This window comes from Protopterus annectens, chromosome 9.part0 (genome assembly GCF_019279795.1).
Source record: "Protopterus annectens isolate FY-2018-M chromosome 9.part0, PAN1.0, whole genome shotgun sequence".
NCBI classification, from domain to species: Eukaryota; Metazoa; Chordata; order Ceratodontiformes; family Protopteridae; genus Protopterus; species Protopterus annectens.
This window is the reverse complement of record NC_056743.1, coordinates 1,890,817,286-1,890,840,925: the sequence shown is the minus strand read 5'-3', so window position 1 is coordinate 1,890,840,925 and position 23,640 is coordinate 1,890,817,286. Positions and strand designations below refer to the sequence as shown.

The window sequence follows — 23,640 nt, the reverse complement described above, 5'->3', positions numbered from 1 at the left end:
GATGCTGTACCTTTACCTATTACATGGATCTGGATGCTGTAACTTTACCTATTACATGGATCTGGATGCTGTACCTTTACCTATTACATGGATCTGGATGCTGTACCTTTACCTATTACATGGATCTGGATGCTGTACCTTTACCTATAACATGGATCTGGATGCTGTAACTTTACCTATTACATGGATCTGGATGCTGTACCTTTACCTATTACATGGATCTGGAAGCTGTACCTTTACCTATAACATGGATCTGGATGCTGTAACTTTACCTATTACATGGATCTGGATGCTGTACCTTTACCTATTACATGGATCTGGATGCTGTAGCATTACCTATTGCATGGATCTGTGTACTGTACTTTACCTATTACATGGATCTGGATGCTGTACCTTTACCTATTACATGGATCTGGATGCTGTACCTTTACCTATTACATGGATCTGGATGTTGTACCTTTACCTATTACATGGATCTCGATGCTGTACCTTTACCTATTACATGGATCTGGATGCTGTACCTTTACCTATTACATGGATCTGCATGCTGTACCTTTACCTATTACATGGATCTGGATGTTGTACCTTTACCTATTACATGGATCTGGATGTTGTACCTTTACCTATTACATGGATCTGGATGCTGTACCTTTACCTATTACATGGATCTGCATGCTGTACCTTTACCTATTACATGGATCTGGATGTTGTACCTTTACCTATTACATGGATCTGGATGCTGTACCTTTACCTATTACATGGATCTGGATGTTGTACCTTTACCTATTACATGGATCTGGATGCTGTACCATTACCTATTACATCTATCAGGATGCTGTACCTTTACCTATTACATGGATCTGCATGCTGTACCTTTTCCTATTACATGGATCTGGATGCTGTACCTTTACCTATTACATGGATCTGGATGCTGTACCTTTACCTATTACATGGATCTGGATGTTGTACCTTTACCTATTACATGGATCTGGATGCTGTACCTTTACCTATTACATGGATCTGGATGCTGTACCATTACCTATTACATGGATCTGGATGCTGTACCTTTACCTATTACATGGATCTGGATGTTGTACCTTTACCTATTACATGGATCTGGATGCTGTACCTTTACCTATTACATGGATCTGGTTGCTGTACCTTTACCTATTACATGGATCTGGATGCTGTACCTTTACCTATTACATGGATCTGGTTGCTGTACCTTTACCTATTACATGGATCTGGATGCTGTACCTTTACCTATTACATGGATCTGGATGCTGTACCATTACCTATTACATGGATCTGGATGTTGTACCTTTACCTATTACATGGATCTGGATGTTGTACCTTTACCTATTACATGGATCTGGATGCTGTACCTTTACCTATTACATGGATCTGGATGTTGTACCTTTACCTATTACATGGATCTGGATGCTGTACCTTTACCTATTACATGGATCTGGTTGCTGTACCTTTACCTATTACATGGATCTGGATGCTGTACCTTTACCTATTACATGGATCTGGATGTTGTACCTTTACCTATTACATGGATCTGGATGTTGTACCTTTACCTATTACATGGATCTGGATGCTGTACCTTTACCTATTACATGGATCTGGATGCTGTACCTTTACCGATTACATGGATCTGGATGCTGTACCTTTACCTATTACATGGATCTGGATGTTGTACCTTTACCTATTACATGGATCTGGATGTTGTACCTTTACCTATTACATGGATCTGGATGCTGTACCTTTACCTATTACATGGATCTGGATGCTGCACCTTTACCTATTACATGGATCTGGATGCTGTACCTTTACCTATTGCATGGATCTGGATGTTGTACCTTTACCTATTGCATGGATCTGTGTACTGTACTTTACCTATTACATGGATCTGGATGCTGTACCTTTACCTATTACATGGATCTGGATGTTGTACTTTTACCTATTACATGGATCTGGATGCTGTACCTTTACCTATTACATGGATCTGGATGTTGTACCTTTACCTATTACATGGATCTGGATGCTGTACCTTTACCTATTACATGGATCTGAATGTTGTACCTTTACCTATTGCATGGATCTGGATGCTGTACCTTTACCTATTACATGGATCTGGATACTGTACCATTACCTATTACATGGATCTCGATGCTGTACCTTTACCTATTACATGGATGTGGATGCTGTACCTTTACCTATTACATGGATCTGGATGTTGTACCTTTACCTATTGCATGGATCTGTGTACTGTACTTTACCTATTACATGGATCTGGATGTTGTACCTTTACCTATTACATGGATCTGGATGCTGTACCTTTACCTATTACATGGATCTGGATGCTTTACCATTACCTATTACATGGATCTGGATGCTGCACCTTTACCTATTACATGGATCTGGATGTTGCACCTTTACCTATTACATGGATCTGGATGCTGTACCTTTACCTATTACATGGATCTGGATGCTTTACCATTACCTATTACATGGATCTGGATGCTGTACCTTTACCTATTACATGGATCTCGATGCTATACCATTACCTATTACATGGATCTGGATGCTGTACCTTTACCTATTACATGGATCTGGATGCTTTACCATTACCTATTACATGGATCTCGATGCTATACCATTACCTATTACTTGGATCTGGATGCTGTACCTTTACCTATTACATGGATCTTGATGGTGTACCTTTACCTATTTCATGGATCTGGATGCTGTAGCATTACCTATTTCATGGATCTGGATGCTGTACCTTTACCTATTTGTTATTCCACATAGAAGGACTTCCTCATAACTGTAGACACATGACAGTCAAAGTTCAGGCTACTATCTCTCTGTCTACCTAGATCTCTCACCTCTGAGTCTACTCTTAGGACTGTGCTATACCCAAAGGGTATGATAATGCATTTTTTCACATTTAGTTTTAGGCCATTGTTCTGGAATCAAATCAATTGCCCGATCTAGACCCCCATAAAGTATATCTACATCATTAGGACATTCAATGACTGCCCAGCTTGCAGTCATTGGCAAACTTTATTATCCATAGGTCTTCCATAGGTTCATACATACATACAAATATTTCAAGCAGGCGTATTAATCCCCTTCTAGCTTGCCAATATACCAAAACACTTCTTCCCATAATAAGTTTCTAGGTTGTTCTTAAAAATATGTAAACTAGTACTTGCTTTAATGTAATTTGGTAGTCTGTTCCACACATTGGCTACTCTGTCAGAGAACCAATTAGTACACTTCTCATTCCTATAGAATCTTCTACATAAGTTTTTTTTGATAACCTCAAACATTCCCAGTGGTAGTTGTCTTTAAGTGCCCTCAATACCTGAATAAGATCTCCTCTTAGATATCTGTAATAGACTGTGTACAAGTTCAGATATTTTCGTCTTTCATAGTAACTTAAATTTTCACATCCATGGATGTCCTTGGTCTATTTCTGCTGTCCTCTTTCCAGTTTATTCATGCTTGTTTTCTTATAAGGTTTCCATATTGTTGTTCTATACTCAAGTTTGGGTCTAATATAGCTAACAAACAATGTCTTCATCATTTTTGATTTGTTAGACTTTATAAATCTTTTTATACAACCCATAGTTCTATAACTATCATTAACCAATTGGTTGATATAATTAGAAAAACTTATAGCTTACTCTACCCATGTACCCAGGTCCTTAAATGAGTCTAGTCACTGTGCGCGGTATTAAATATTCACCTTTCAATTTATGTCTCCTAAATCTCATATGCTTAGTTATTGATGCATTTATCAGCATATTATTCTCCTGTGCCCAAATGGACAATTTAGTCAAGTTATTTTGCAGATATGCCTTATCCTGTAACACATGTAATCAGTTTACCCAATTTCAAGTTGTCTGCATATAGACAGTAGAACAGCTCAGATGAAAAAGTAAGGTCTGAAAGGTGCAATCTAAACAAATAAGGGCCTAGGACAGAGCCCTGTGGGACACCTTGACTGTAACCAAGGATTTCACCTGTCCAGTTGATGTATGATACTTGTCATGTCCTATTTGTAAGCCATGCAGCTATCCAACTTACCAACACTACATCAATACCTAGTTGTACTAATTTCTTGATCAGTGTTTTGTGTATGACCCTTTCAAATGCTGGATTTAAATCTATATAAATTATATCACATTAGTTTTTCATTCATAGCTGTTATTATGTTGTTATAGAACATCAGGTTACAGGTGGTAATAGATCTGTTTTCAACATATGCATGCTGATATATGGTATCAAGTCCCAACCTATCCAGTTCTGACAATAACTTATCCAATATTACCTTCTCCATTATTTCTCCACAACATATGTTCATAGGTTCATAGGTAGGCACTAGGCTATTGGTCCAAGGGCCTAAGTAAGTCTAGCCAACAAGGTTTCCTGGCTTATGCCACCCAAGAAAGTTATTTTCCTGTGCTCCTGTTGAGCAGAGCCACAGAAGTGATCCCCGGGGTGTATTTCCTATTTCCCATCCACTCATCAAGATTTTCTTGAAGAGTGCTAATGAACTTTGCTTAACATAGATGGGTAGCTTGTTCCAGAGTATGAGAAGTCTCTGGAAAATAGACTTAAGGGTCTGCATGACTCTGAGTTTGTCCTACTCCCCTTTCCCTTAAACACAGGTTTAATAATTGCATGACATCAATCTTGAGGAATCTTGCCATATTTATATGACATCGTGAATAATAGATATAATGGGACAACAAGTTCTTGCTGAAGTGTTCTCAGGTCATTGTTACTAATTCTTTCTCCTCCCTATGCTTTGTTTGGATACAATTTGCACAGTTCTTTTTCAATATAATCTAATTTGATTCCGTTATCTGGGGTTGCCTGGATGTCACTAGGACAACTTATAACCCCTTTTGTGGAACCAAACTGTTTTGCATAAGATTTTGTAAATATATCTATAATATGTTGTGTATGAGAATACATTTTAGAGTCTGCACACCGTTTATCAATTTGTGGATCTTTACTCCTTCCACATCTTGTCTATAAAAAGGTTTCCTATTATGCTCAATATCTTTATATAAATTTTCCTCAAATTGTTTTTGATCTTGTCTTACACTATGCTTAATTTGTTTGTCTAGCTTGTTTATTTCAGTTTTCAAAGTTGTAGTTAGACCTCTCTTCCATTTCTTATATTTTTGTCACTCACCTTAATCAGCTATTTTGTTCTTATGGAAATATATTCCCCCTGATGTTGTCTGCCTAGATCTTGATGTTAAACATATTTTTAGGTTCACAGATTCATATGTGTTTACCAGGCTAACAACCACAAGGCCTTTTTAAGCCTAGCCAAGCATCCCAAAACTCTGACAAGTTGTGGTACCCTTGATAAATGTAACCATGAGCTTGGGAGATGAAACATTTACAAGCAGGGGCCTTGGAGATGAAACATTTATAGGTTGCCTGTGTCCATTAGAGACATTAGGTGCCAGACGAGGATTTCCTATTCCCCATCCCATTTTCCAAGTTACACTTGAATTGTGTTAGAGAGGGGCTCTGCTACACATGGATGTGGAGTCTGTTCCAGAAATGTGGAAGTCCCTGAGGTACATATCTGTCTCTCCAGCAGGTCCTCTTTATATTACAGGTAAGGTTTAAGTCTTTAGAATGGGTATTTTATATGCTGTTTGTCTTGCAGATATGCAGGAGATCCATCAGGGTGGGGTCTGACAATGTCTTATATGCCAGGATTCCATGACCATGATCTTATCATAATAAGTTTGTGGTACCAGCATGGTAGTGGATGCAAGATATTTAGCAGAAGTCACATTGTGTCAATGCTTTTTAAACAAAATCACATTTTATGAGACTCCCTTCCTTCCAGCACTGATTTTTGTCATTCCAATCACCCCATTCATTACGGCCTCTTCCTATTCCTCTAATCAAGGGACAAGGTCCTGCCATAACCCTAGTCACAGCGGCAGTACAACTTTAATGGCCTTTCATAATGAGTCATTGACACTCATTTTTGAAAGGCATGACATGTGAAGGGGGTATTATATATGAGGTTGGGGACAGGGATTTTAGATATGTAATGAGAAAGAGTAAGGTCCTAATTGGGATGGAGTGATCATGGTGCCATAACCATATCTACCTATAATGCCTTCCCATTTGAGGCAGCCCCAGCTACCACACAATTGGCAGTCTGACATCAAACCAGACACGTTCATAATTTTCACCAGAAAGTACCAATTACAAGTAGGCATGCACAACCCTTGTGTGATGCCCCTGCACTGGCCCAGTAATCACGGAGTCTCAATCTCCACCACTAACACCAGTGAGGGGCATGCACATTGGGAGTATGACAAATACACACACAGTAAAGTACAGTTTCCCTTAAGAGCACACAGAGATCACAGTCAGTCTGGGGCTGGTTTCTCTCTCTTCCTCCAGATCCCCCAATAAGACTCCCCACTGGCACAGTTGTAGGATTAATATCTCAGCTGAGTGATCAAGCCAAAACCTCCAGCACCCTCTCTGTCCAACCAGTGCTTCGTGTCCCTGGCCAAGTAGCTCACACACACACACACACACACACACACACACACACACACACACACACACACACACACACACACACATAAACACGTACTTTGACATTTGATTTATATACAAACACACACACACACACACACACACACACACACACACACACACACACACACACACACACACACACACACACACACACACACACACACACACACACACACACACACACACACACACACACACACACACACACACTCCTGGGGAAGGCTGGCACAGGTTTACTAGCTATGTCCCCTTCTGCCCAGACTATAAGGTAGTTATTACTGCCACCAACCACCCTTACTTATCAGCTACTATAAGGCCCTTACAAAGGGTGACCAATCCTACTGTGTAATGTTACTATTATCCGAATAAGTGTGACCAAGACTTGCAAAGCTATTTAAGAGTGGCCTGTACAGTGTCACCAAATACACATACAAGTATGCTAAGAGCTTAAATATCTCTAAAAAAACAGCCACAATTAAAAGGTTTAAATATATGTAATAATAAATAAGAAAAGAGCAAGACAATAGTTAATAACAAACACAGTCACTTCCACGTTTAGAATCACAGGAAACATTTTAAAACAACATTGCAGGACAGTCTCAAATAAACACAGAAAACATCTAAACTAATCTTTACTATATTTCTTTCTATATCTAAAAGATACTTTTACTTACTAACTTAGTATTAGCAAAGCAAGTGCTGATGAGAGGATGTTTCCAGGTCCAAAGACACATACAAAATGCTCAGACTTTCTCTGAGAGATAGTTCTTAAATTACTAACAACACATTACTGCTGGGTCAGCTGGATGACATCACTATGTGTCACCTGCCTCCAATTCCCAGGCTAAACAGATAACAGAATTTAACATTTCTCTGTGAAAAATACTTATCTCTCAGAAGTTTGCCTAGAACTGGAAGTCCTAAAACAGTTAAAAACTTTTACATTTTAAACCTAGCAATTATTTCTGTTTCAAGACAATAGAAAACCCTCTAGCTTTAGGCATCCTGTCTTCTTGCTGTATTAACTACCTTTATAGCACATCGTAAAACTCTTTATTTTTCAACTTATTTTCTTGAGGTTTTGCAAGTTACCTCTGTACCATTAAAACACACATCTGCACAGGTATATAGTTTATACACATTTCTGCTCTTTTGCAGCAGGGTACACTATGGTTACAGTCTAGAAGTTCAGTACATAACACACAATTCACCACACACTTCTGCACTAGTAGTTTAATATCCACATAACATATAGTTCTCTTACATTTGTAAGACAAGCCTATGGATCATATTAATACTAACAAATGACATATGATTATTTACAAAGTTCCAGATAGCTGGGCTGGCAGTGTCACATTTGTCTATAAACCATACTAAAATTTTCAAGTGACATATAATTATTTACAAAATTCCAGCTAGCTGGGCTGGCAGCATTTCGCTTTGTCACACTTTGCATGAGGATGGACGAGCTAATGCAAGTTGATCAGTTCCCTCCCCCTACCTGCCTCCTATGGCATCCAAGCTTCTAATCAAACATGGTTATTTGGGTTACAGTCAGGACTTCATCCCACTATACCACAGATATGTGCCCATCAAAACCACATTTTAGAAAATACATTCTCACAAATTAAATAATTACTTTCTTTTTTCATGAGTTGCCAAACTCCCCAAAGTTTAATAGCTCGTACTTAAAATAAACATATCTAAGGCTGGAGTCCTTCAGGATAAGGGAGGATTTGCCCACCCTTATATTGACCTTGTGTAGAGAACATGCTGTCTTGCTGAGTGTGTTTTAACACACAGTTGCCTGTCTCACAGCTTGTCTACCCCCTGCATGCTGCTTTCTACAGTGGGAAGCTGAAAAGGAAATAGTTCAATGTTTCCTGCACAATATTAATGATGAATATGTCTCTGTGTATGGTCAGGACATGTTATGTTGAGGATTAAAGCTCTGACTGGTTTACTTAATTTATGATCAGTGCATTTAATAGCTAGACACTGTATTTAAAAAGTCAAATCTGACTTATTTCAGCATATATTTACAAGCTTATTTGCTTGTATAACAGGTAAAACAAAAATGTCATATTCAGGAGTTCCCTGGCCTGCAGAAAAGCACTATAAATCTTTAATGTAGTGGGTGACAAACTGTAGAGTAATTGTGTAAAAATTACTCAAAACCTATTTAATGCCCCCCAAATACCACAAGGTAGATGGATAAAGTAGTGAGCTGGACACTGGAGGAGATGGGAAGTGGAGGGCTGATGTGAATAAGTCTCTGTCAACTTGTACATTTTGGTGGAAGGAGGAAGACTGCCCTCCTGCTGTATTGGCTTCTATTCAAGGCAGAGATCGAGTGCAGTAACAAAATGTTCCAGAATATTCTAAGCAGTGTATGACAGAACAACTGTAGGTCAAAGCACAAGTGAAGAAAGCATGTGGATAGGCCAGTAATGTGTTCTCCTGCCTCAGTGGCACACACATTAAATCTGTAGGTTCATAGGTAGGTACTAGGTTAGCTGCCCTTGAGGGCCATTTTAAGCCTAATCAGTTTCCTTTTTTGTTCTCAAAATAACCTATCCCATTTGGTTATAGTTTGGGCTTACATATCCCATGGCTGATGATTATATATTACTCCTAGTGAGAATAACTGGGAACATACCATAGATAATTCAAGGGGACCCCTGCATGGGATAAAGCAGTTTGGAGCTGCCTCTGTCCATTAGTAGTACAGGGGGCAATCCTTGAGAAAATGTTCTATTATTCATCCATAGAGTGAACTTGTGCTTGTCTAAGGACAGGGATTAGCTTTTTTTTACATCGATTATCCTCTGCAAGTTACTCATGTCCCTCCAAACCATTCTGCTGCAGTTGTAGAAGAGGTTTAGGTCCCTAGATTGAGCATTTCTGATGCTATTTGACTTGCTGATGTGCAAAAGTCCATTAGTATTGGTTCCATGAGTGTGGGTTAACAGATTTCAGCTATAAGCCTTTTTCATCATTTTTCATGCAGGTGTAATAGCTGGGACTGCCATGTAGATCTCCAGCCTGAGGACATTAGTGCCCATCCTGAAATCTTGATAAACCCAGTCTCGAAGCTGGAGTCAAACCCTCAGGTTTGTGAGATAGTGATATTCCTTTCATGTGAGGACAGTGAAAATGGTGGAGAATAAGGGACCAAATTTCCTTCAAGTCTGTCAGGACAATGGACCTTCTGATCAGTTTTAAATCCACTGGGAAATGAAGAACAATTAGAAGGACTGATGGCTGGAAGACATGAGGGGAAGAAAGAATAAAAATGAATTTAATGCCATTTAAAAAGAAAACAAAACATGCTGAGTGTTTCCTTCTCAAACTCACCCAAGCATGGAGTTGTGGACAGTAGCACAGACTATAGATGGTGTCTATAGAGATGCATAGACCAACCACTTTGGGCATCTTCTGTGGTACGCAGTATCCTCAAGATAGGAGAACACAGATCACAGACTGTGCACCATGGCAGGGCTAGCCACTCAATACTGTAAAATATGGCTCTAGGAGATTTGGTCATGTTGACTAAGGTTGCCAAATGGGCATGGGTATTTGCTGGTGATAAGTTGGTTGAGGACCCGGCCTACTCTAACCTATGCCAGGGCCCCATGCTAATGGTGGGAGGGATGTTTGTGCCCCTATTTACCAGTGTGTGCTTGCCATAAATAGCAACCCTGGGTTAATGAGCTACTGGCTAACCAGTGTCCAGTTGCCCAGCTTGGCTTATCTGGGATAGCTCTGTTGAGAAAAATCTGGACGTAAAACATATCAACCTGTCAAACATAAACTAAGAATTACTACCTCAATTTAGGTTTGCTGAGAGGTAAGGAGGAGGCTGGACATTCTATGTATTCAGGAGACAAGATGGATGGGCAGTGCAGCAAAGCCACATGGCTTCTGAGTCAGAGTCTAATACTCATGCGGCTAGTAGTTTTGTGGGAACTGTAGTGACAGGGAAACTTCATAAGACAATGTGGGATGTCATCAGAATTAGTGACAGGCTCATGGCAATCAGACAGCGATGTTAATGATAGGGCAGTATTCATAATCACAGCCTATGGCAGGGTTGTGATAATGAAGAAAAATGCATTTAGATAGAAGTTGCAGGATCTACTAGATAAAGCAGGTAACATGAATTGGTGTCAATAATGGGTGAGCTGAATGCACATATTGGCACAGACAGAACAGGACATGAGGACTGTCTAGGTCCCCATGAGTGGGACAGCAAGAATAAAGAGGGAGAGGCCATCATGGTTCATCAGGAGAGACAGTCACAAAGTCACATACAAGAGTGGACAACATGCAATTCATATAGACTTCTCCTAGTAATGAAAGAGCAGTAGGGTAGAACTTGTGATTTCAAAGTCAATGCCAGTGAAACAGTCAGCCAACAACAAAAACTCACTGATTACCACAATCATCTGTGAGCAGTGCTCAGAGAAGTCTCAGGTCAACAGAGACCAGGCTGAAGACCTGAAAGTTGACCAGAGATAAAGCAAAACAGTTCAATGAATTACTCAGGGTTCTGGCACCTCAAGAAGAAGAGGTAACAGGCGGAGTTGAAGAAGAATGGCAGCACCTCAAAACAGCATGTGTGAGGGGTACAGAGCAGGTATGTGGCCCAGCCAGGTGTGGAAACAAAGTACATAAGGAAAGCTGATGGTGGATTGCAGATGTCTGGCAAGTCATCAAAAGAAAGAAGGAGTGCAGGAATAAGTGGGAGGCAGAAAAGACAGACCAGGATTGGAAGGAATACTGGTTGGCTAACAAACAGGCTAGGAGAGGAGTTGCAATAACAAAGAACAAGGTATCAGAGGGACTGTACCAACTTCTGGAAAGTGACTCAGTAGATGGCACAAAGAAACTCTATCAGGCTGCAAGGCCAAGACAGAAAGATAAAGAAGATAGTCAGACACCCTTCATAATGGATGCCGACAACAACCTGCTCACCAGTTCACAGGGCATCAATGGCAGATGGAAGGATTACTTTGAGCAGTTTCTAAATGAAGAAAACTACACAGAACTTGTACTATCCCAGACACAGCCCATGATGAAAGAGGAGAAGCCCACTACAGAAAAACTAAAGACAGCACTAAAGAAAATGAAGTCAAGGAAAGCAGCAGGCCTCGGGTGGCGAAAGTCAGGGTACCTTTTTGGCTAGGCTTATATAGGCCCTAGGGCCAATAGCCTAGTACCTACGTATGAACCTAGATGAGATCACAGCAGATATATAAAGATGCTGGTGAGATAGGGTAGAAATGGCTTCTGAAGGTACTCATAGCAGTGTGGAGAGAAAGACATATCCCAGATGACTGGAGAATAAGCATACTAATGCTAATATTCAAAAATAAAGGGGGCATTCACAACTGTGGGCAGTATAGAGGTATCAAACTCATATCACACTGCATGAAAGTTCTGGAGAGGGTGATAAACAAATACCTAGTGTAGCAGAAAGTAAGATGGGAGATGAGCAGTTCAGATTAGGATGCAGCACAACTGACCCATTGTTTGCAGTGTGACGGATAGTTCAGGAGAAGCTAGAGATGAGGAAAGAGTCCAACTGGGCATTCCTAGACTTGGAGAATGCATATGACAAGGTCCTAAGAAAGCTAATTTGGGAAGTACTGCAGTGGTCTGAAATACCAGAAACACTTGTAGAATTAGTGCAGGCTATGTACAAGGACCCAATGACAGTGTTTGATCTCACAGAGGGGTTCTTAGAGGGAGTGGGTGTGCATTAGGTTTCTGCACTGCATTAGCAAACATGTCAGAGGGGACAGATCAACAAAGTTGCTGTATGCAAACAATGTGGCATTACAGGCAGATTCTGAGCAAGAACTTCAGCAAGGGATTGGGGAATGAAATGCAAAACTGAAGGCACATGGGAACAAGGAACAAGAAACTAAGGGTAATGCTGCTAAACGCCAGAAGTCTTAACCTCAAGATGCACACACTCGAAGCTCTCCTCAGTATGGAGAACATCAATATCTGTGCAGTGACAGAAACCTGGTTCAAGGCTCCAGAGAGCACCCCAGCACTCCCAGGCTATACCTCATATCATGCTTTTCGGCCCCAAAACCCGAACCGAACCAGAAAAGGAGGGGGAGTTTCCATATTTATCAAGGATATCCACACCTCAAGGTTAGTGGCATTGCACGAAGTATCGGAGACCATCCATATGCAACTAACAGTGGGCAAGACTGCTTTTCAGTTTATAGCATCCTACAGACCACCCTCTCAAAGTCAGGAATCCCACTCGGCTTTCCTGAAAACATTGGAGAACATGAAGATCTCTCCGAACACCATTATATTGGGTGACTTCAACTACCCAAACATTGACTGGGAGCACTACTCAAGCCCCAGCACCTTAGCCCAAAGGTTCCTGGAAATTATAAACTCAAATGCTATGGAACAACTTGTCACCACTCCCACAAGAGGGGACAACATACTAGACCTGATCATTACCAACATGGGGACTCTATGCTCCACACCAGAAGTATATCCCTCATTGGTAAGATCAGACCATAAATTAATCTCACTGGATGTCCACATCCCGACCCCACCCCCAGCCCAGAAAACCACAGTGAAAAACTTCTCAAAAGCGAACTTCTCACTTCTCAAAACTGAAGTGGAATCCTTCAAAGCTCCAGGGCCAGTGGAAACTACGGCCCAAACTGCAGAATCTTATATAAACGTATTCTACGGACATCTCCAGGAATGCATGGATCATGCTATCCCAAACAAAACCAAGACCCAATCATCCAAAGGCAGGCATCCAGTCTGGTGGACCCCTGCCATAAATAAACTGTACAACAGAAGGAGGAAGCTACTACATGATAGAGCAAAATCCCTAATAGGGAAGGCATCTCTGATCAGTACTAGCAAAAAATTATGATCCCTCATAAAATCCTCCAAGGCCAGCTTCGAGAGAAAAATTGCACAGGACACCAAAGACAATCATAAGGCATTTTTCAGTTATGTTAGAAACCTGGGATGCAACTCCCAGACTTGTTCTGAGTTGATTCTAAATGACAAAAAATACACTGAACCCACAGACATAACCAATATATATCCTGGCAGACAGGTTCAGTGCAAACTTCTCCACCCCCCCCCCCAAAAGAGCAAGTATCTATCCCAGCAGAGGGCTGCCTCCCAAACATCTCTGATGCTCAGGTGAAGGCTGCCCTCTCCAAAACAAAAAACACTGCTTCCATGGGACCAGTTGGCATCCCAGGTTGCATCCTACATGAACTCCAAGAGGAACTAATCCCTCAAATAAAACAGCTATACAATCTCAGCCTCACTACAGGATATGTGCCCACAGAATGGCGTACAGCAACAGTGGTCCCACTCCACAAAGGTGGAGCCTCTACGCACCCTGGAAACTATTGCCCCATAAGCCTGACTAGCTTAGTCTGCAAGGCTATGGAGAGGATCATCATGGAGCTCATAAACAAAGACATTGGGGACCTACAGACACTAGATCCTACCCAGTTCGGCTTTGTCAAGGGCAGATCCTGCCTTTTGAACCTGGTTGACTTCTTCGAAACAGTCACCAAAGCCATAGATGAAGGGAAGGTAGTCCACACAGCCTATCTGGACCTTGCAAAGGCATTTGACACAATACCCCACTCGGGCATCATAGATAAGCTATCCAGCTTAAATACAAACCCCTATGTCACAAGATGGGTCGCAAACTGGCTCAAAGACAGAACCCACAGAGGGAGAGTTGCTGGAGCCATGTCAGACTCAAAACCAGTCACAAGTGGCGTCCCACAGGGTTCTGTCCTGGGACCACTCTTGTTCCGTATATACTTTTCCGAGGTACAGGCAAATGTGGGAGGATTATGGCTCACCAAGTTCGCAGACGACTGCAAACTGGGCGCCATAATCAACTCTCCAGCTGACACAAACATCCTTCAAAAAGGTCTCACAGAGACAGATAACTGGTGCCAGTGCCATGGTCTAAAGCTAAATGCCAAAAAATGTATAGTCATACCCTTTGGCAAAAACAATGTTCCCAGAAATTACCACATAGGCGGAAACCCATTAAGTACAGAGAAAGTTATTAGGGACCTGGGGACCCAAGTTGATAGCAATCTCTCCTTTGAAAACCACATTGCCAAAGTGGTTAGAAAGACCTTCTACATAGCCCACCTCATCACGAAGGGTTTCACATCTAGATCAAGAGAGGTAATCGTGCCCCTTTATTCATCCCTCATCAGGCCCATCATAGAATACAATGCCCCTTTTGGGATGTACCTTACCCGACACCTGCAGCAATTAGAAAGACCCCAAAAGTATCTCACCAAGAGGATCAAGGGTCTCAAATAGATGCCATATGCTGCTCGGTTAAAAAAACTCCAGCTCTACTCAGTTGCATACCGCCTACTTCGAGGCGATCTATGCCTGACATACAAAGCTATGTCAAATCCAGAATTAATGGACATGCTCCACCTCAGTAAATCTAAATCCCTTAGAGCCACACATTTGAGGGACTTGAACCTCAGCACAGAAATAAATAGAACTTGCTGGAGGGACAGGTTCATAACCCAGAGGCTCCCTTCGCTCTGGAATAGAATTCCAGCTCATATGAGGCAGAGCACCTCACTGAATCTCTTCAAGAAGAATCTCGATAGCTGGATGGGGGATCGTAGGTTTGTCCCAGGGATTACTCCCGTGTCACTATTAGACAGAGGCACAGTAAACTAAACCTTAAAAAGGGCACAGTATACTCAAATCAAGGGGTGGCGTAAGCAATACTGAATCGGGCTAGGCTTAAAATTGCCTCAGGGCAGATAGCTTAGTATGAACCTATGAACCTATGAACCTATGAAACTGACTGCAAATAAGACAGCAATGGGGGAAATCAGAAGAGACTGAGAACTGAGATATAAGGGAAAACAATGGAACATGTTAATAGCTTCAAGTTATCTGGGAGGAGATGGATGAGGAGAAGGGAAGTCTGAATGAGGAGGTCCAAGCTAGAATCAGAGGGGTTGCAGGCAACTGGCATACATTACCAGGAGTAGTGTATGACAGAAGAATGCCAAAGAAGCTGACAAGTAAGGTGTATAAAACAGTGGTGTGACCAGCACCACTGTATGGTACAGAAACCTGGACAGTAAAAGCACTGCAGCTGAGGAAGCTAAAGGTGATGGAAATGAAGTGGCTAAGACAGGTGGTAGGATGCACATTGTGGGATAGACTAAGAAATGAGGACAAAAGAGAAGAAGTCAAATAGCTCCAATTGCAGTAAAGGTCAAAGAGAACAGGTTGCATTGGTTCTGGCACATCTGTGGAAAAGCAGAAGACAATCTGGTGAAGAAGATTTGGGGCAGACATGAAGAAGGCAAAATGAGATGGACTGTGTGACAGAAAACCCGTGGCAGTCAGGCATAATTGTCGAATAAGGATGGGAAGTGGCTTTGAATCAAGAGAGATGGAGGCAGCTGACATGACACCCCTACCCCATGTAGAAAAAATGGGAAAGGGGGTTGATGATGATGCTGTATATATTGTTATAAATGGTTTATTATCACGGTCTTGGAACTGATAATCATGAGATCAAAAATTGAAAGAGAAAATACTGAAGGCCACAAATACATCTCTTGGAATAACTGTCGACAGAACCCGTGTTAACACGTCTTCCTGGGGCAACAGTGCAAGACAAATCTGGTAACTTGAGATTTTAGACATTGTGGTCTTCAGCATTTTGACCTTTCAATATTATAGTCTCAGGATTATGGGTTTGTGGGATTCAACAGTGTGACAGTAAACCATTTTAAACACCTGATGTTTTACATGTATTTATCTTCTTTCCAACATGTGTATTTTATAAAATGTTGCCCTACAGAGATTTCTTTCCTAAATATATAGAAAAAATGCCATGTCTTGTTATTATTAAATTTAAATTAAACAAAGAAAATACAAGTTAAATAAAATATCTTAATAACTCAATTAAAATGTTAGTCTCCCTAAATAGAATTATATTCACCTTGGTAACCTGAAAATATTTTCAGTCTAATTTCACCACCTAAATTGACTGCCAGAAGTACAGTTAACAGTAAGTGTATTTTTCTACTGAAATGTATTGAATCAGTAATAATCATGATTACTAAAACTCTCACCTCACAAAACATATCATAAAAGCATGCTGGATTTTAATGGACATTTTCTTCACTTGTTTAGCCAAGACTCATTGGAAAGACCACGATTCGGACCAGCACACCATTGAAGCTACTGCCTATGCTTTGCTCACCCTGACTAAACTCCAGAAGTTTGAACTTGCTGCTCCTGTTGCAACATGGCTAACAGAAAAGAGATTCTATGGAGGTGGATCAGGGTCCACTCAGGTACATAAAATATGAATGAGTGTGAAACAAAAACAGTAGGTGGTATGCTAAACATCAGCAATGAACCATGCATCACAGTTTATAAGGCCAGACTATGATTACTGTCACTTCAGTGTTAGACATAAAATATGAAGTAGGCAGAAATATTTAAATAAATACTGAATGATATGAAATAAACAAGTATCCCAGCACAGTGACTAAATCGTACAGTAGAAGAACAACAAGAACATGCATTAAGGATCTTGGAGGTATGAGACTGGAGAGACTGGAACATAAACAAGATAAGTACTTACCAAAACCAAGCAAAGTGAGTGACCAAAGAACTCCACTGCAAAACAGGCAGGTTCTTGTCATGCAAATAACTTACAACCATGGATATAGTCAGAAATTTATGTTGCAAGCAAAATGTAGGTTTGAGCTAGTAATTGTAATGCTATTTATTTTGTGGGCATGCAAAAGGTTCATCAAAACAGGGATGCCTTGTATGCCAAGGCAAAGATCAACTCTCAGAATTCTGTATGATGTGCTCCATAGCACACATTTTTTTAAAAATGAGTTAATTATTTTGGGAAGTGATATGTGCTACAGATTATAATTAAAAAATGGTGTATTTATTGTATTTTATGGTTGTTTTGCATCACAGAAATGGTATACTCCCCAAAAGTAATGCACTTTCTGGAAGTGAGGAGCACCCTTCTGGTGCTTGGCTATATTCTGGAAGGTAGTATCCAATCCCAAAAAGCATGACAAGGAAACTGCATCTTACTGCATTACCCCATCCCCTGTATTGATATTACAGATCCCGCAGCAGATAAGTTACTTCAATGTAAAATAAACAAAGGTTACGTAGTTACATGATAATATACCTTTAATATGGTCTGACTTTGGTAAGCAATAGGACTTGCACTGCTGATGTTAGAACTGGTAAAACTGCCTTGAGGCTAGCACACACTTCAGTGCTTTCCCACCATTTTTAATACCTTTATTGAATTACTATTTATGACACAGGTAAACCTACGTTTATATAAAGGAAAATAAACCACATTAGCATATTTCTAGTTGCAAACATTATATATCACATATGTTCTTTTGTGTAGTTATCATTTATCCAGGATTATATAACACAGTCAATTCCTGCCTTTCCTTAATCCTCACTCCAGCTGTAAAATATTATTCTGCACATATTGTTATTTTTCTACGTAATTTGCTGTTCCCTTTTATAAAGATCCCACCCCCAGTTATGTTATCTTTGTTACTTTATTCAGTACTTCAAATACAATTAGTTTGTTCTTTGATTTCCATTTTCTAGTCATTGCTTTTTTTGCAGCCAACATAACTAAACTTAATAAGGCCTTACTATGCCTAGACAATTCAGATCCCCTATCCCATCTCAAAAGAATAATTTCCTTAGTCACACCCATTTGCTCACCCAGTTTTGCTGACAAAGTATTGTGTAGGGAATTTTTAAAGGGGTCTATATTATATCCTTGAACGCTTAAAAAAGCGAACGCAGATTGATCGAACTTATTTTCGCGAAACTGCAAAATATCGAAGCAACAGAAACTCTAATTTTTTCCTAGGGAAAGAATTTGGTTGTCCGTTTCTGTTGCTTCAGTATTTTCAGTGTTATGGTGAAAGTTACTGGTCAGATTCAGGTAAGTGTGCGATTGTGTGGATGTGAGTGTTAGAGTGATTTAGGTGAGTTAGGGTTAGGGCTCGGGTTAGGTGTATGTGCGATTGAGTGGACATGAGGGTTAGGGTGGATTTAAGTGAGTTAGGGTTAGGGAGCGGGTGAGGTGAGTGTGCGATAGTGATGGACCTTAGGGTTAGGGTTTGGGTTAAGGTAAGTGGGTAGTTAGTGGTGTGTGCATAGTTTAGTGTAGGGTTAGATATCAGATTTTAGGTGTATGTCTGTGGAGTTCTGTTTGTTTGGTGTGCTTGTGTTGTGTGTATGTGTTTTGGATCAGCGATTTTTTTCCCTGGGAAAAAAATCGCTGATCTGACAGTTTGAGATTGTAAGCTTTCGCTTAAATTAGGTCAGTCAATCAGCGTTCGCTTTTTTTAGCGTTCGATGATATAATATAGACCCTTTTTAAAGTATGTCAACCCATAACACTCCCAAAATATATGTTCCCAATTATTTTGTTCTTCCCCATCATAATGCCAACATTTGGTGTCTGCCTAAGGAGGAAAAATTATTTGGAGTCTGCTTGGGATATAAAAATAACTATGCAAACACTTCCAAGCAAAAATAAATCTTCTAGACTTGCATACTTGGGAACCATACATATGTTGCTCCACTGTTTCCTCAACTGCTAATCCAGTCACTCTTCCCAATACTTTCTAACCTCCTTTGATTGATTCCTGTAGTTCTCATACATATGCCCTTATGAATTATCTGTTTTTTACCAGCAGCTTCTGTATAAAAACTCTACCAAAGCAGGTCTCTCACTTGGGTCCCCCTATTGCTGTCTTTTTGGCTACACTCTGATATCAATCCCTGATAGGAAGGCAGTCTCTAGCCTGCAGTCCAAATGCCTTTTTGGCCTCTTCCCATTCTATTATGTGTATTCCATAGGAAGACTTTCAGTGAGACTAGTCTCTGTTGGTGTATTCCCCAGGAAGACTTTCAGTGAGACTAGTCTCTGTTGGTGTATTCCTTAGGAAGCCTGTCAGTGTGTCTAGCCCCTGTTGGTGTCTTCCAAAGAAACACTTTCAGTATAACTAGTGACTGTTGGTGCATTCCCTTGGAAGACTTTCAATGTGACCAGTCCCTGTTGATGTATTTCCAAGGAAGACTGTCGGTGTGTCTAGTCCCTGTTGGTGTACTCCCTAGTTAGACTTTCATCGTGTCTAGTCCCTGGTGGTGTATTGCCCAGGAGGACTTTCAGTGTGACTAGTCCCTGTTGGTGTATTCCCTAGGAAGACTGTCAGTGTGAGTAGACCGTCTTTGGTGTATTCCTTAGTTAGACTTTAAGCGTGACTAGTCCCTATTGTTGTAATCTCTAGTAAGACTTTCAGTATGACTAGTACCTGTTGGTGCATTCCCTTGGAAGACTTTCAGCATAACTAGTCCCTGTTGATATATTCCCTAGGAAGACTTTCAGCATAACTAGATGCTGCTGGTGTATTTCCATGAAGAGTTTTAATGTGACTAGTCTTTGTTGGTGTATTCCCTAGGAAGACTTTCAGTGTGACCAGTCACTGTTGGTGTATTATCTGAGAAGACTTTCAGTGTGTCTAGTCCCTGTTAATGTACTCCATAGGAAGACTTTCAGTGTGACTAGTCCATTTTGATGAATTCCATAGGAAGACTTTCAGTGTTACTAGTCCCTTTTGATGAATGCCATAGGAAGACTTTCAGCGTGACTCATCCCTGTTTGTCTATTCCCTAGGAAGACTTTATGTGTAACTAGTCCCTGTTGATGTATTCCCTAGGAAGACTTTCAGTGTAACTAGTCCCTGATAGTGTATTCCTTAGGAAGACATGCAGCGTGACTAGTCACTGTTGATGTATTCCCTAGGAAGGCTTTCATTGTAACTAGTCCCTGTTGATGTATTCCCTAGCAACACTATCAGCGTTACTAGTCCTAGTTCATGTACACCCTAGGAAGACATTCAGCATTACTAGTCCCTGTTGATGTAGTCCCTAGGAAGACTTTCAGTGTATCTAGTCCCTGTTAGTGTATTCCATAGGAAGACATTCAGCGTAACTAGTCGCTGCTGATGTATTCCCTAGGAAGACTTTCAGTGTGACTAGTCCCTGTTGATGTATTCCCCGTGAAGACATTCAGTGTGGCTTGTCCATATTGAAATATTCCCCCAGTAAGACTTTCAGCATGACTAGTCTGTGTTGAAGTATTCCCTAGGAAGATTTTCAGTGTGACTAGCTCTGTTGATGAATTCACTAGGAGCACTTCCAGCGTGACTAGTCCCTGTTGATGTATTCCCTAGGAAGACTTTCAGCGTGACTAGTCCCTGTTGGTGTTTTTCCTAGGAAGATTTCCAGCATGATTAGTCCCTATTGATGTATTCTCAAGGAAGACTGTCGGTGTGACTAGTCCCTGTTGGTGTACTCCCTAGTTAGATTTTCAGCGTGTCTAGTCCCTGATGGTGTAATGCCTAGGAGGACTTTCAGTGTGACTAGTCCCTGTTGGTGTATTCCCTAGTAAGACTGTCAGTGTGAGTAGACCGTCTTTGGTGTATTCCTTAGTTAGACTTTCAGCGTGACTAGTCCCTATTGTTGTAATCTCTAGTAAGACTTTCAGTATGACTAGTACCTGTTGGTGCATTCCCTTGGAAGACTTTCAGCATGGTTAGTCTCTGTTGGTGTATTCGCTAGGAAGACTTTCAGTGTTACTAGTCCCTGTTGGTGTATTCCCAAGGAAGACTTTCAGTATGACTAGTCCCTATTGTTGTATTTCCAAGGAAGACTTTCAGCGTGACTAGTCCCTATTGTTCTATGCCCTAGTAAGACTTTCAGTAGGACTAGTACCTGTTGGTGATTCCCTTGGAAGGCTTTTAGCATGACTAGTCCTTGTTGGTGTATCCCTTAGAACACTTTCTGTGTGACTACTCCCTGTTTATGTATTCCTTAGGAAAACTTTCAGCATAACTAGTCCCTGTTGATATATTCCCTAGGAAGACTTTCAGCATAACTAGATCCTGCTGAAGTATTCCCATGAAGAGTTTTAGTGTGACTAGTCTTTGTTGTTGTATTCCCTAGGAAGACTTTCAATGTGACCAGTCACTGTTGGTGTATTCTCTGAGACGACTTTCAGTGTGTCTAGTCCCTGTTGGTGTACTCCCTAGGAAGACTTTCAGTGTAACTAGTCCCTGTTGATGTATTCCCTAGGAAGACTTTCAGCATGACTAGTCCCTGATGGTGTATTCCTTAGGAAGACATGCAGCGTGACTAGTCGCTGTTGATATATTCCCTATGAAGGCTTTCATTGTAACTAGTCCCTGTTGCTGTATTCCCTAGCAGCACTGTCAGCGTTACTAGTCCTAGTTCATGTACACCCTAGGAAGACATTCAGCATTACTAGTCCCTGTTAATGTAGTCCCTAGGAAGATTTAGTGTATCTAGTCCCTGTTAGTGTATTCCATAGGAAGACTTTCAGCTTAACTAGTCGCTGCTGATATATTCCCTAGGAAGACTTTCAGCGTGACTAGTCCCTGTTGATGTATTGCCCCTGAAGACATTCAGTGCGGCTTGTGCATATTGAAGTAGTCCCCCAGTAAGACTTTCAGCGTGACTAGTCTGTGTTAAAGTATTCCCTAGGAAGATTTTCAATGTGACTAGCTCTATTGATGAATTCACTAGGAGCACTTCCAGCGTGACTAGTCACTTTTGATGTATTCCCTAGGAAGACTTTCAGCGTGACTAGTCCCTGTTGCTGTTTTCCCTAGGAAGACTTCCAGCGTGTTTAGTCCCTGTTGATGTATTCCCTAGGAAGACTTTCAATGTGACTAGCCATGTTGATGAATTCCCTAGTAAGACTTTCAGTGTGACTAGTCTCTGTTGGTGTATTCCCTATGAAGACTTTCAGTGTTACTAGTCCCTGTTGATGTATTCCCTAGGAAGACTTTCAGCGTGACCAGTCCCTGTTGATGTATTCCCAAGGAAGACTTACAGTGTGACTAGTCCTGTTGGGGAATTCCCTAGGAAGGTTTTCAATGCGACTAGCCCTGTTGATGAATCCCCTAGGAAGACTTTCAGTGTGACTAGTCCCTGTTGGAGTGTTCCCTAGGAAGACTTTCAATGTGACTAGCCATATTGATGAATTCCCTAGGAAGACTTTCAGTGTGACTAGTCTCTGTTGGTGTATTCCCTATGAAGACTTTCAATGCAACTAGTCCTGTTGATGAATTCCCTAGGAAGACTGTCAGTGTGACTAGTCACTGTTGGTGTATTTCCTAGGAATACTTTCAGTGCGACTAGTTCCTGTTGGTGTATTCCCAAGGAAAACTTCCTGCATGACTAGTCACTGTTGGTGCATTCCCTAGAAGACTTTTATTGTAACTAGTACCTGTTGGTGAATTCCCTAGAAAGACTTTCAGCATGATTAGTCCCTTTTGGTGTTTTCCCTAGGAATACTTTCAGTGTGGATATTTCTTGTTGGTGTATTCCCTAGGAAGACTTTCAGGGTGACTAGTCCCTGTTGGTGTATTCCCCTGGAAGAGTTTCAGTGTGACTAGTCCCTGTTGGTGTATGTCCTTGGAAGACTTTCACTATGACTAGTCCCTGTTGGTGTATTCCCTAGGAAGACTTTCACCACGAGTAGTCCCTGTTGGTGTATTCTCTAGGAAGACTTTCATTGCGACTAGTTCCTTTTGGTGTATTCCCTAGGAAGACTTTCAGTGTGGCTAGTACCTGCTGGTGTATTCCCTAGGAAGACTTTCAGGGTGACTAGTCCCTGTTGGTGTATTCCCCTGGAAAAGTTTCAATGTGAATAGTCCCTGTTGGTGTATGTCCTAGGAAGACTTTCACCATGACTAGTCCCTGTTGGTGTACTTCCTAGGAAGACAGTCAGCCTGGCTATTCCCTTTTAGTGCATTCCCTAAGAAGACTTTCAGCGTGACTAGTCTTTGTTGGTGTATTCCCTAGGAAGACTGTCAATTTGTCTAGCATCTGTTGGTGTCTTCCCCA

General features: G+C 41.0%; 1 protein-coding gene across 1 annotated transcript in view; it reads left to right on the top strand.

The window, feature by feature from the left end:
- The window catches only part of LOC122812307 (complement C3-like), a 2,177,376-nt gene that overhangs the window by 1,542,309 nt on the left and 611,427 nt on the right, over window positions 1–23,640 (top strand). Inside the window, exon 29 of the mRNA XM_044084710.1 lies at window positions 16,825–16,988. Coding sequence (XP_043940645.1) covers window positions 16,825–16,988 — 164 coding nt within the window. The remainder of the gene's footprint in view (window positions 1–16,824; window positions 16,989–23,640) is intronic.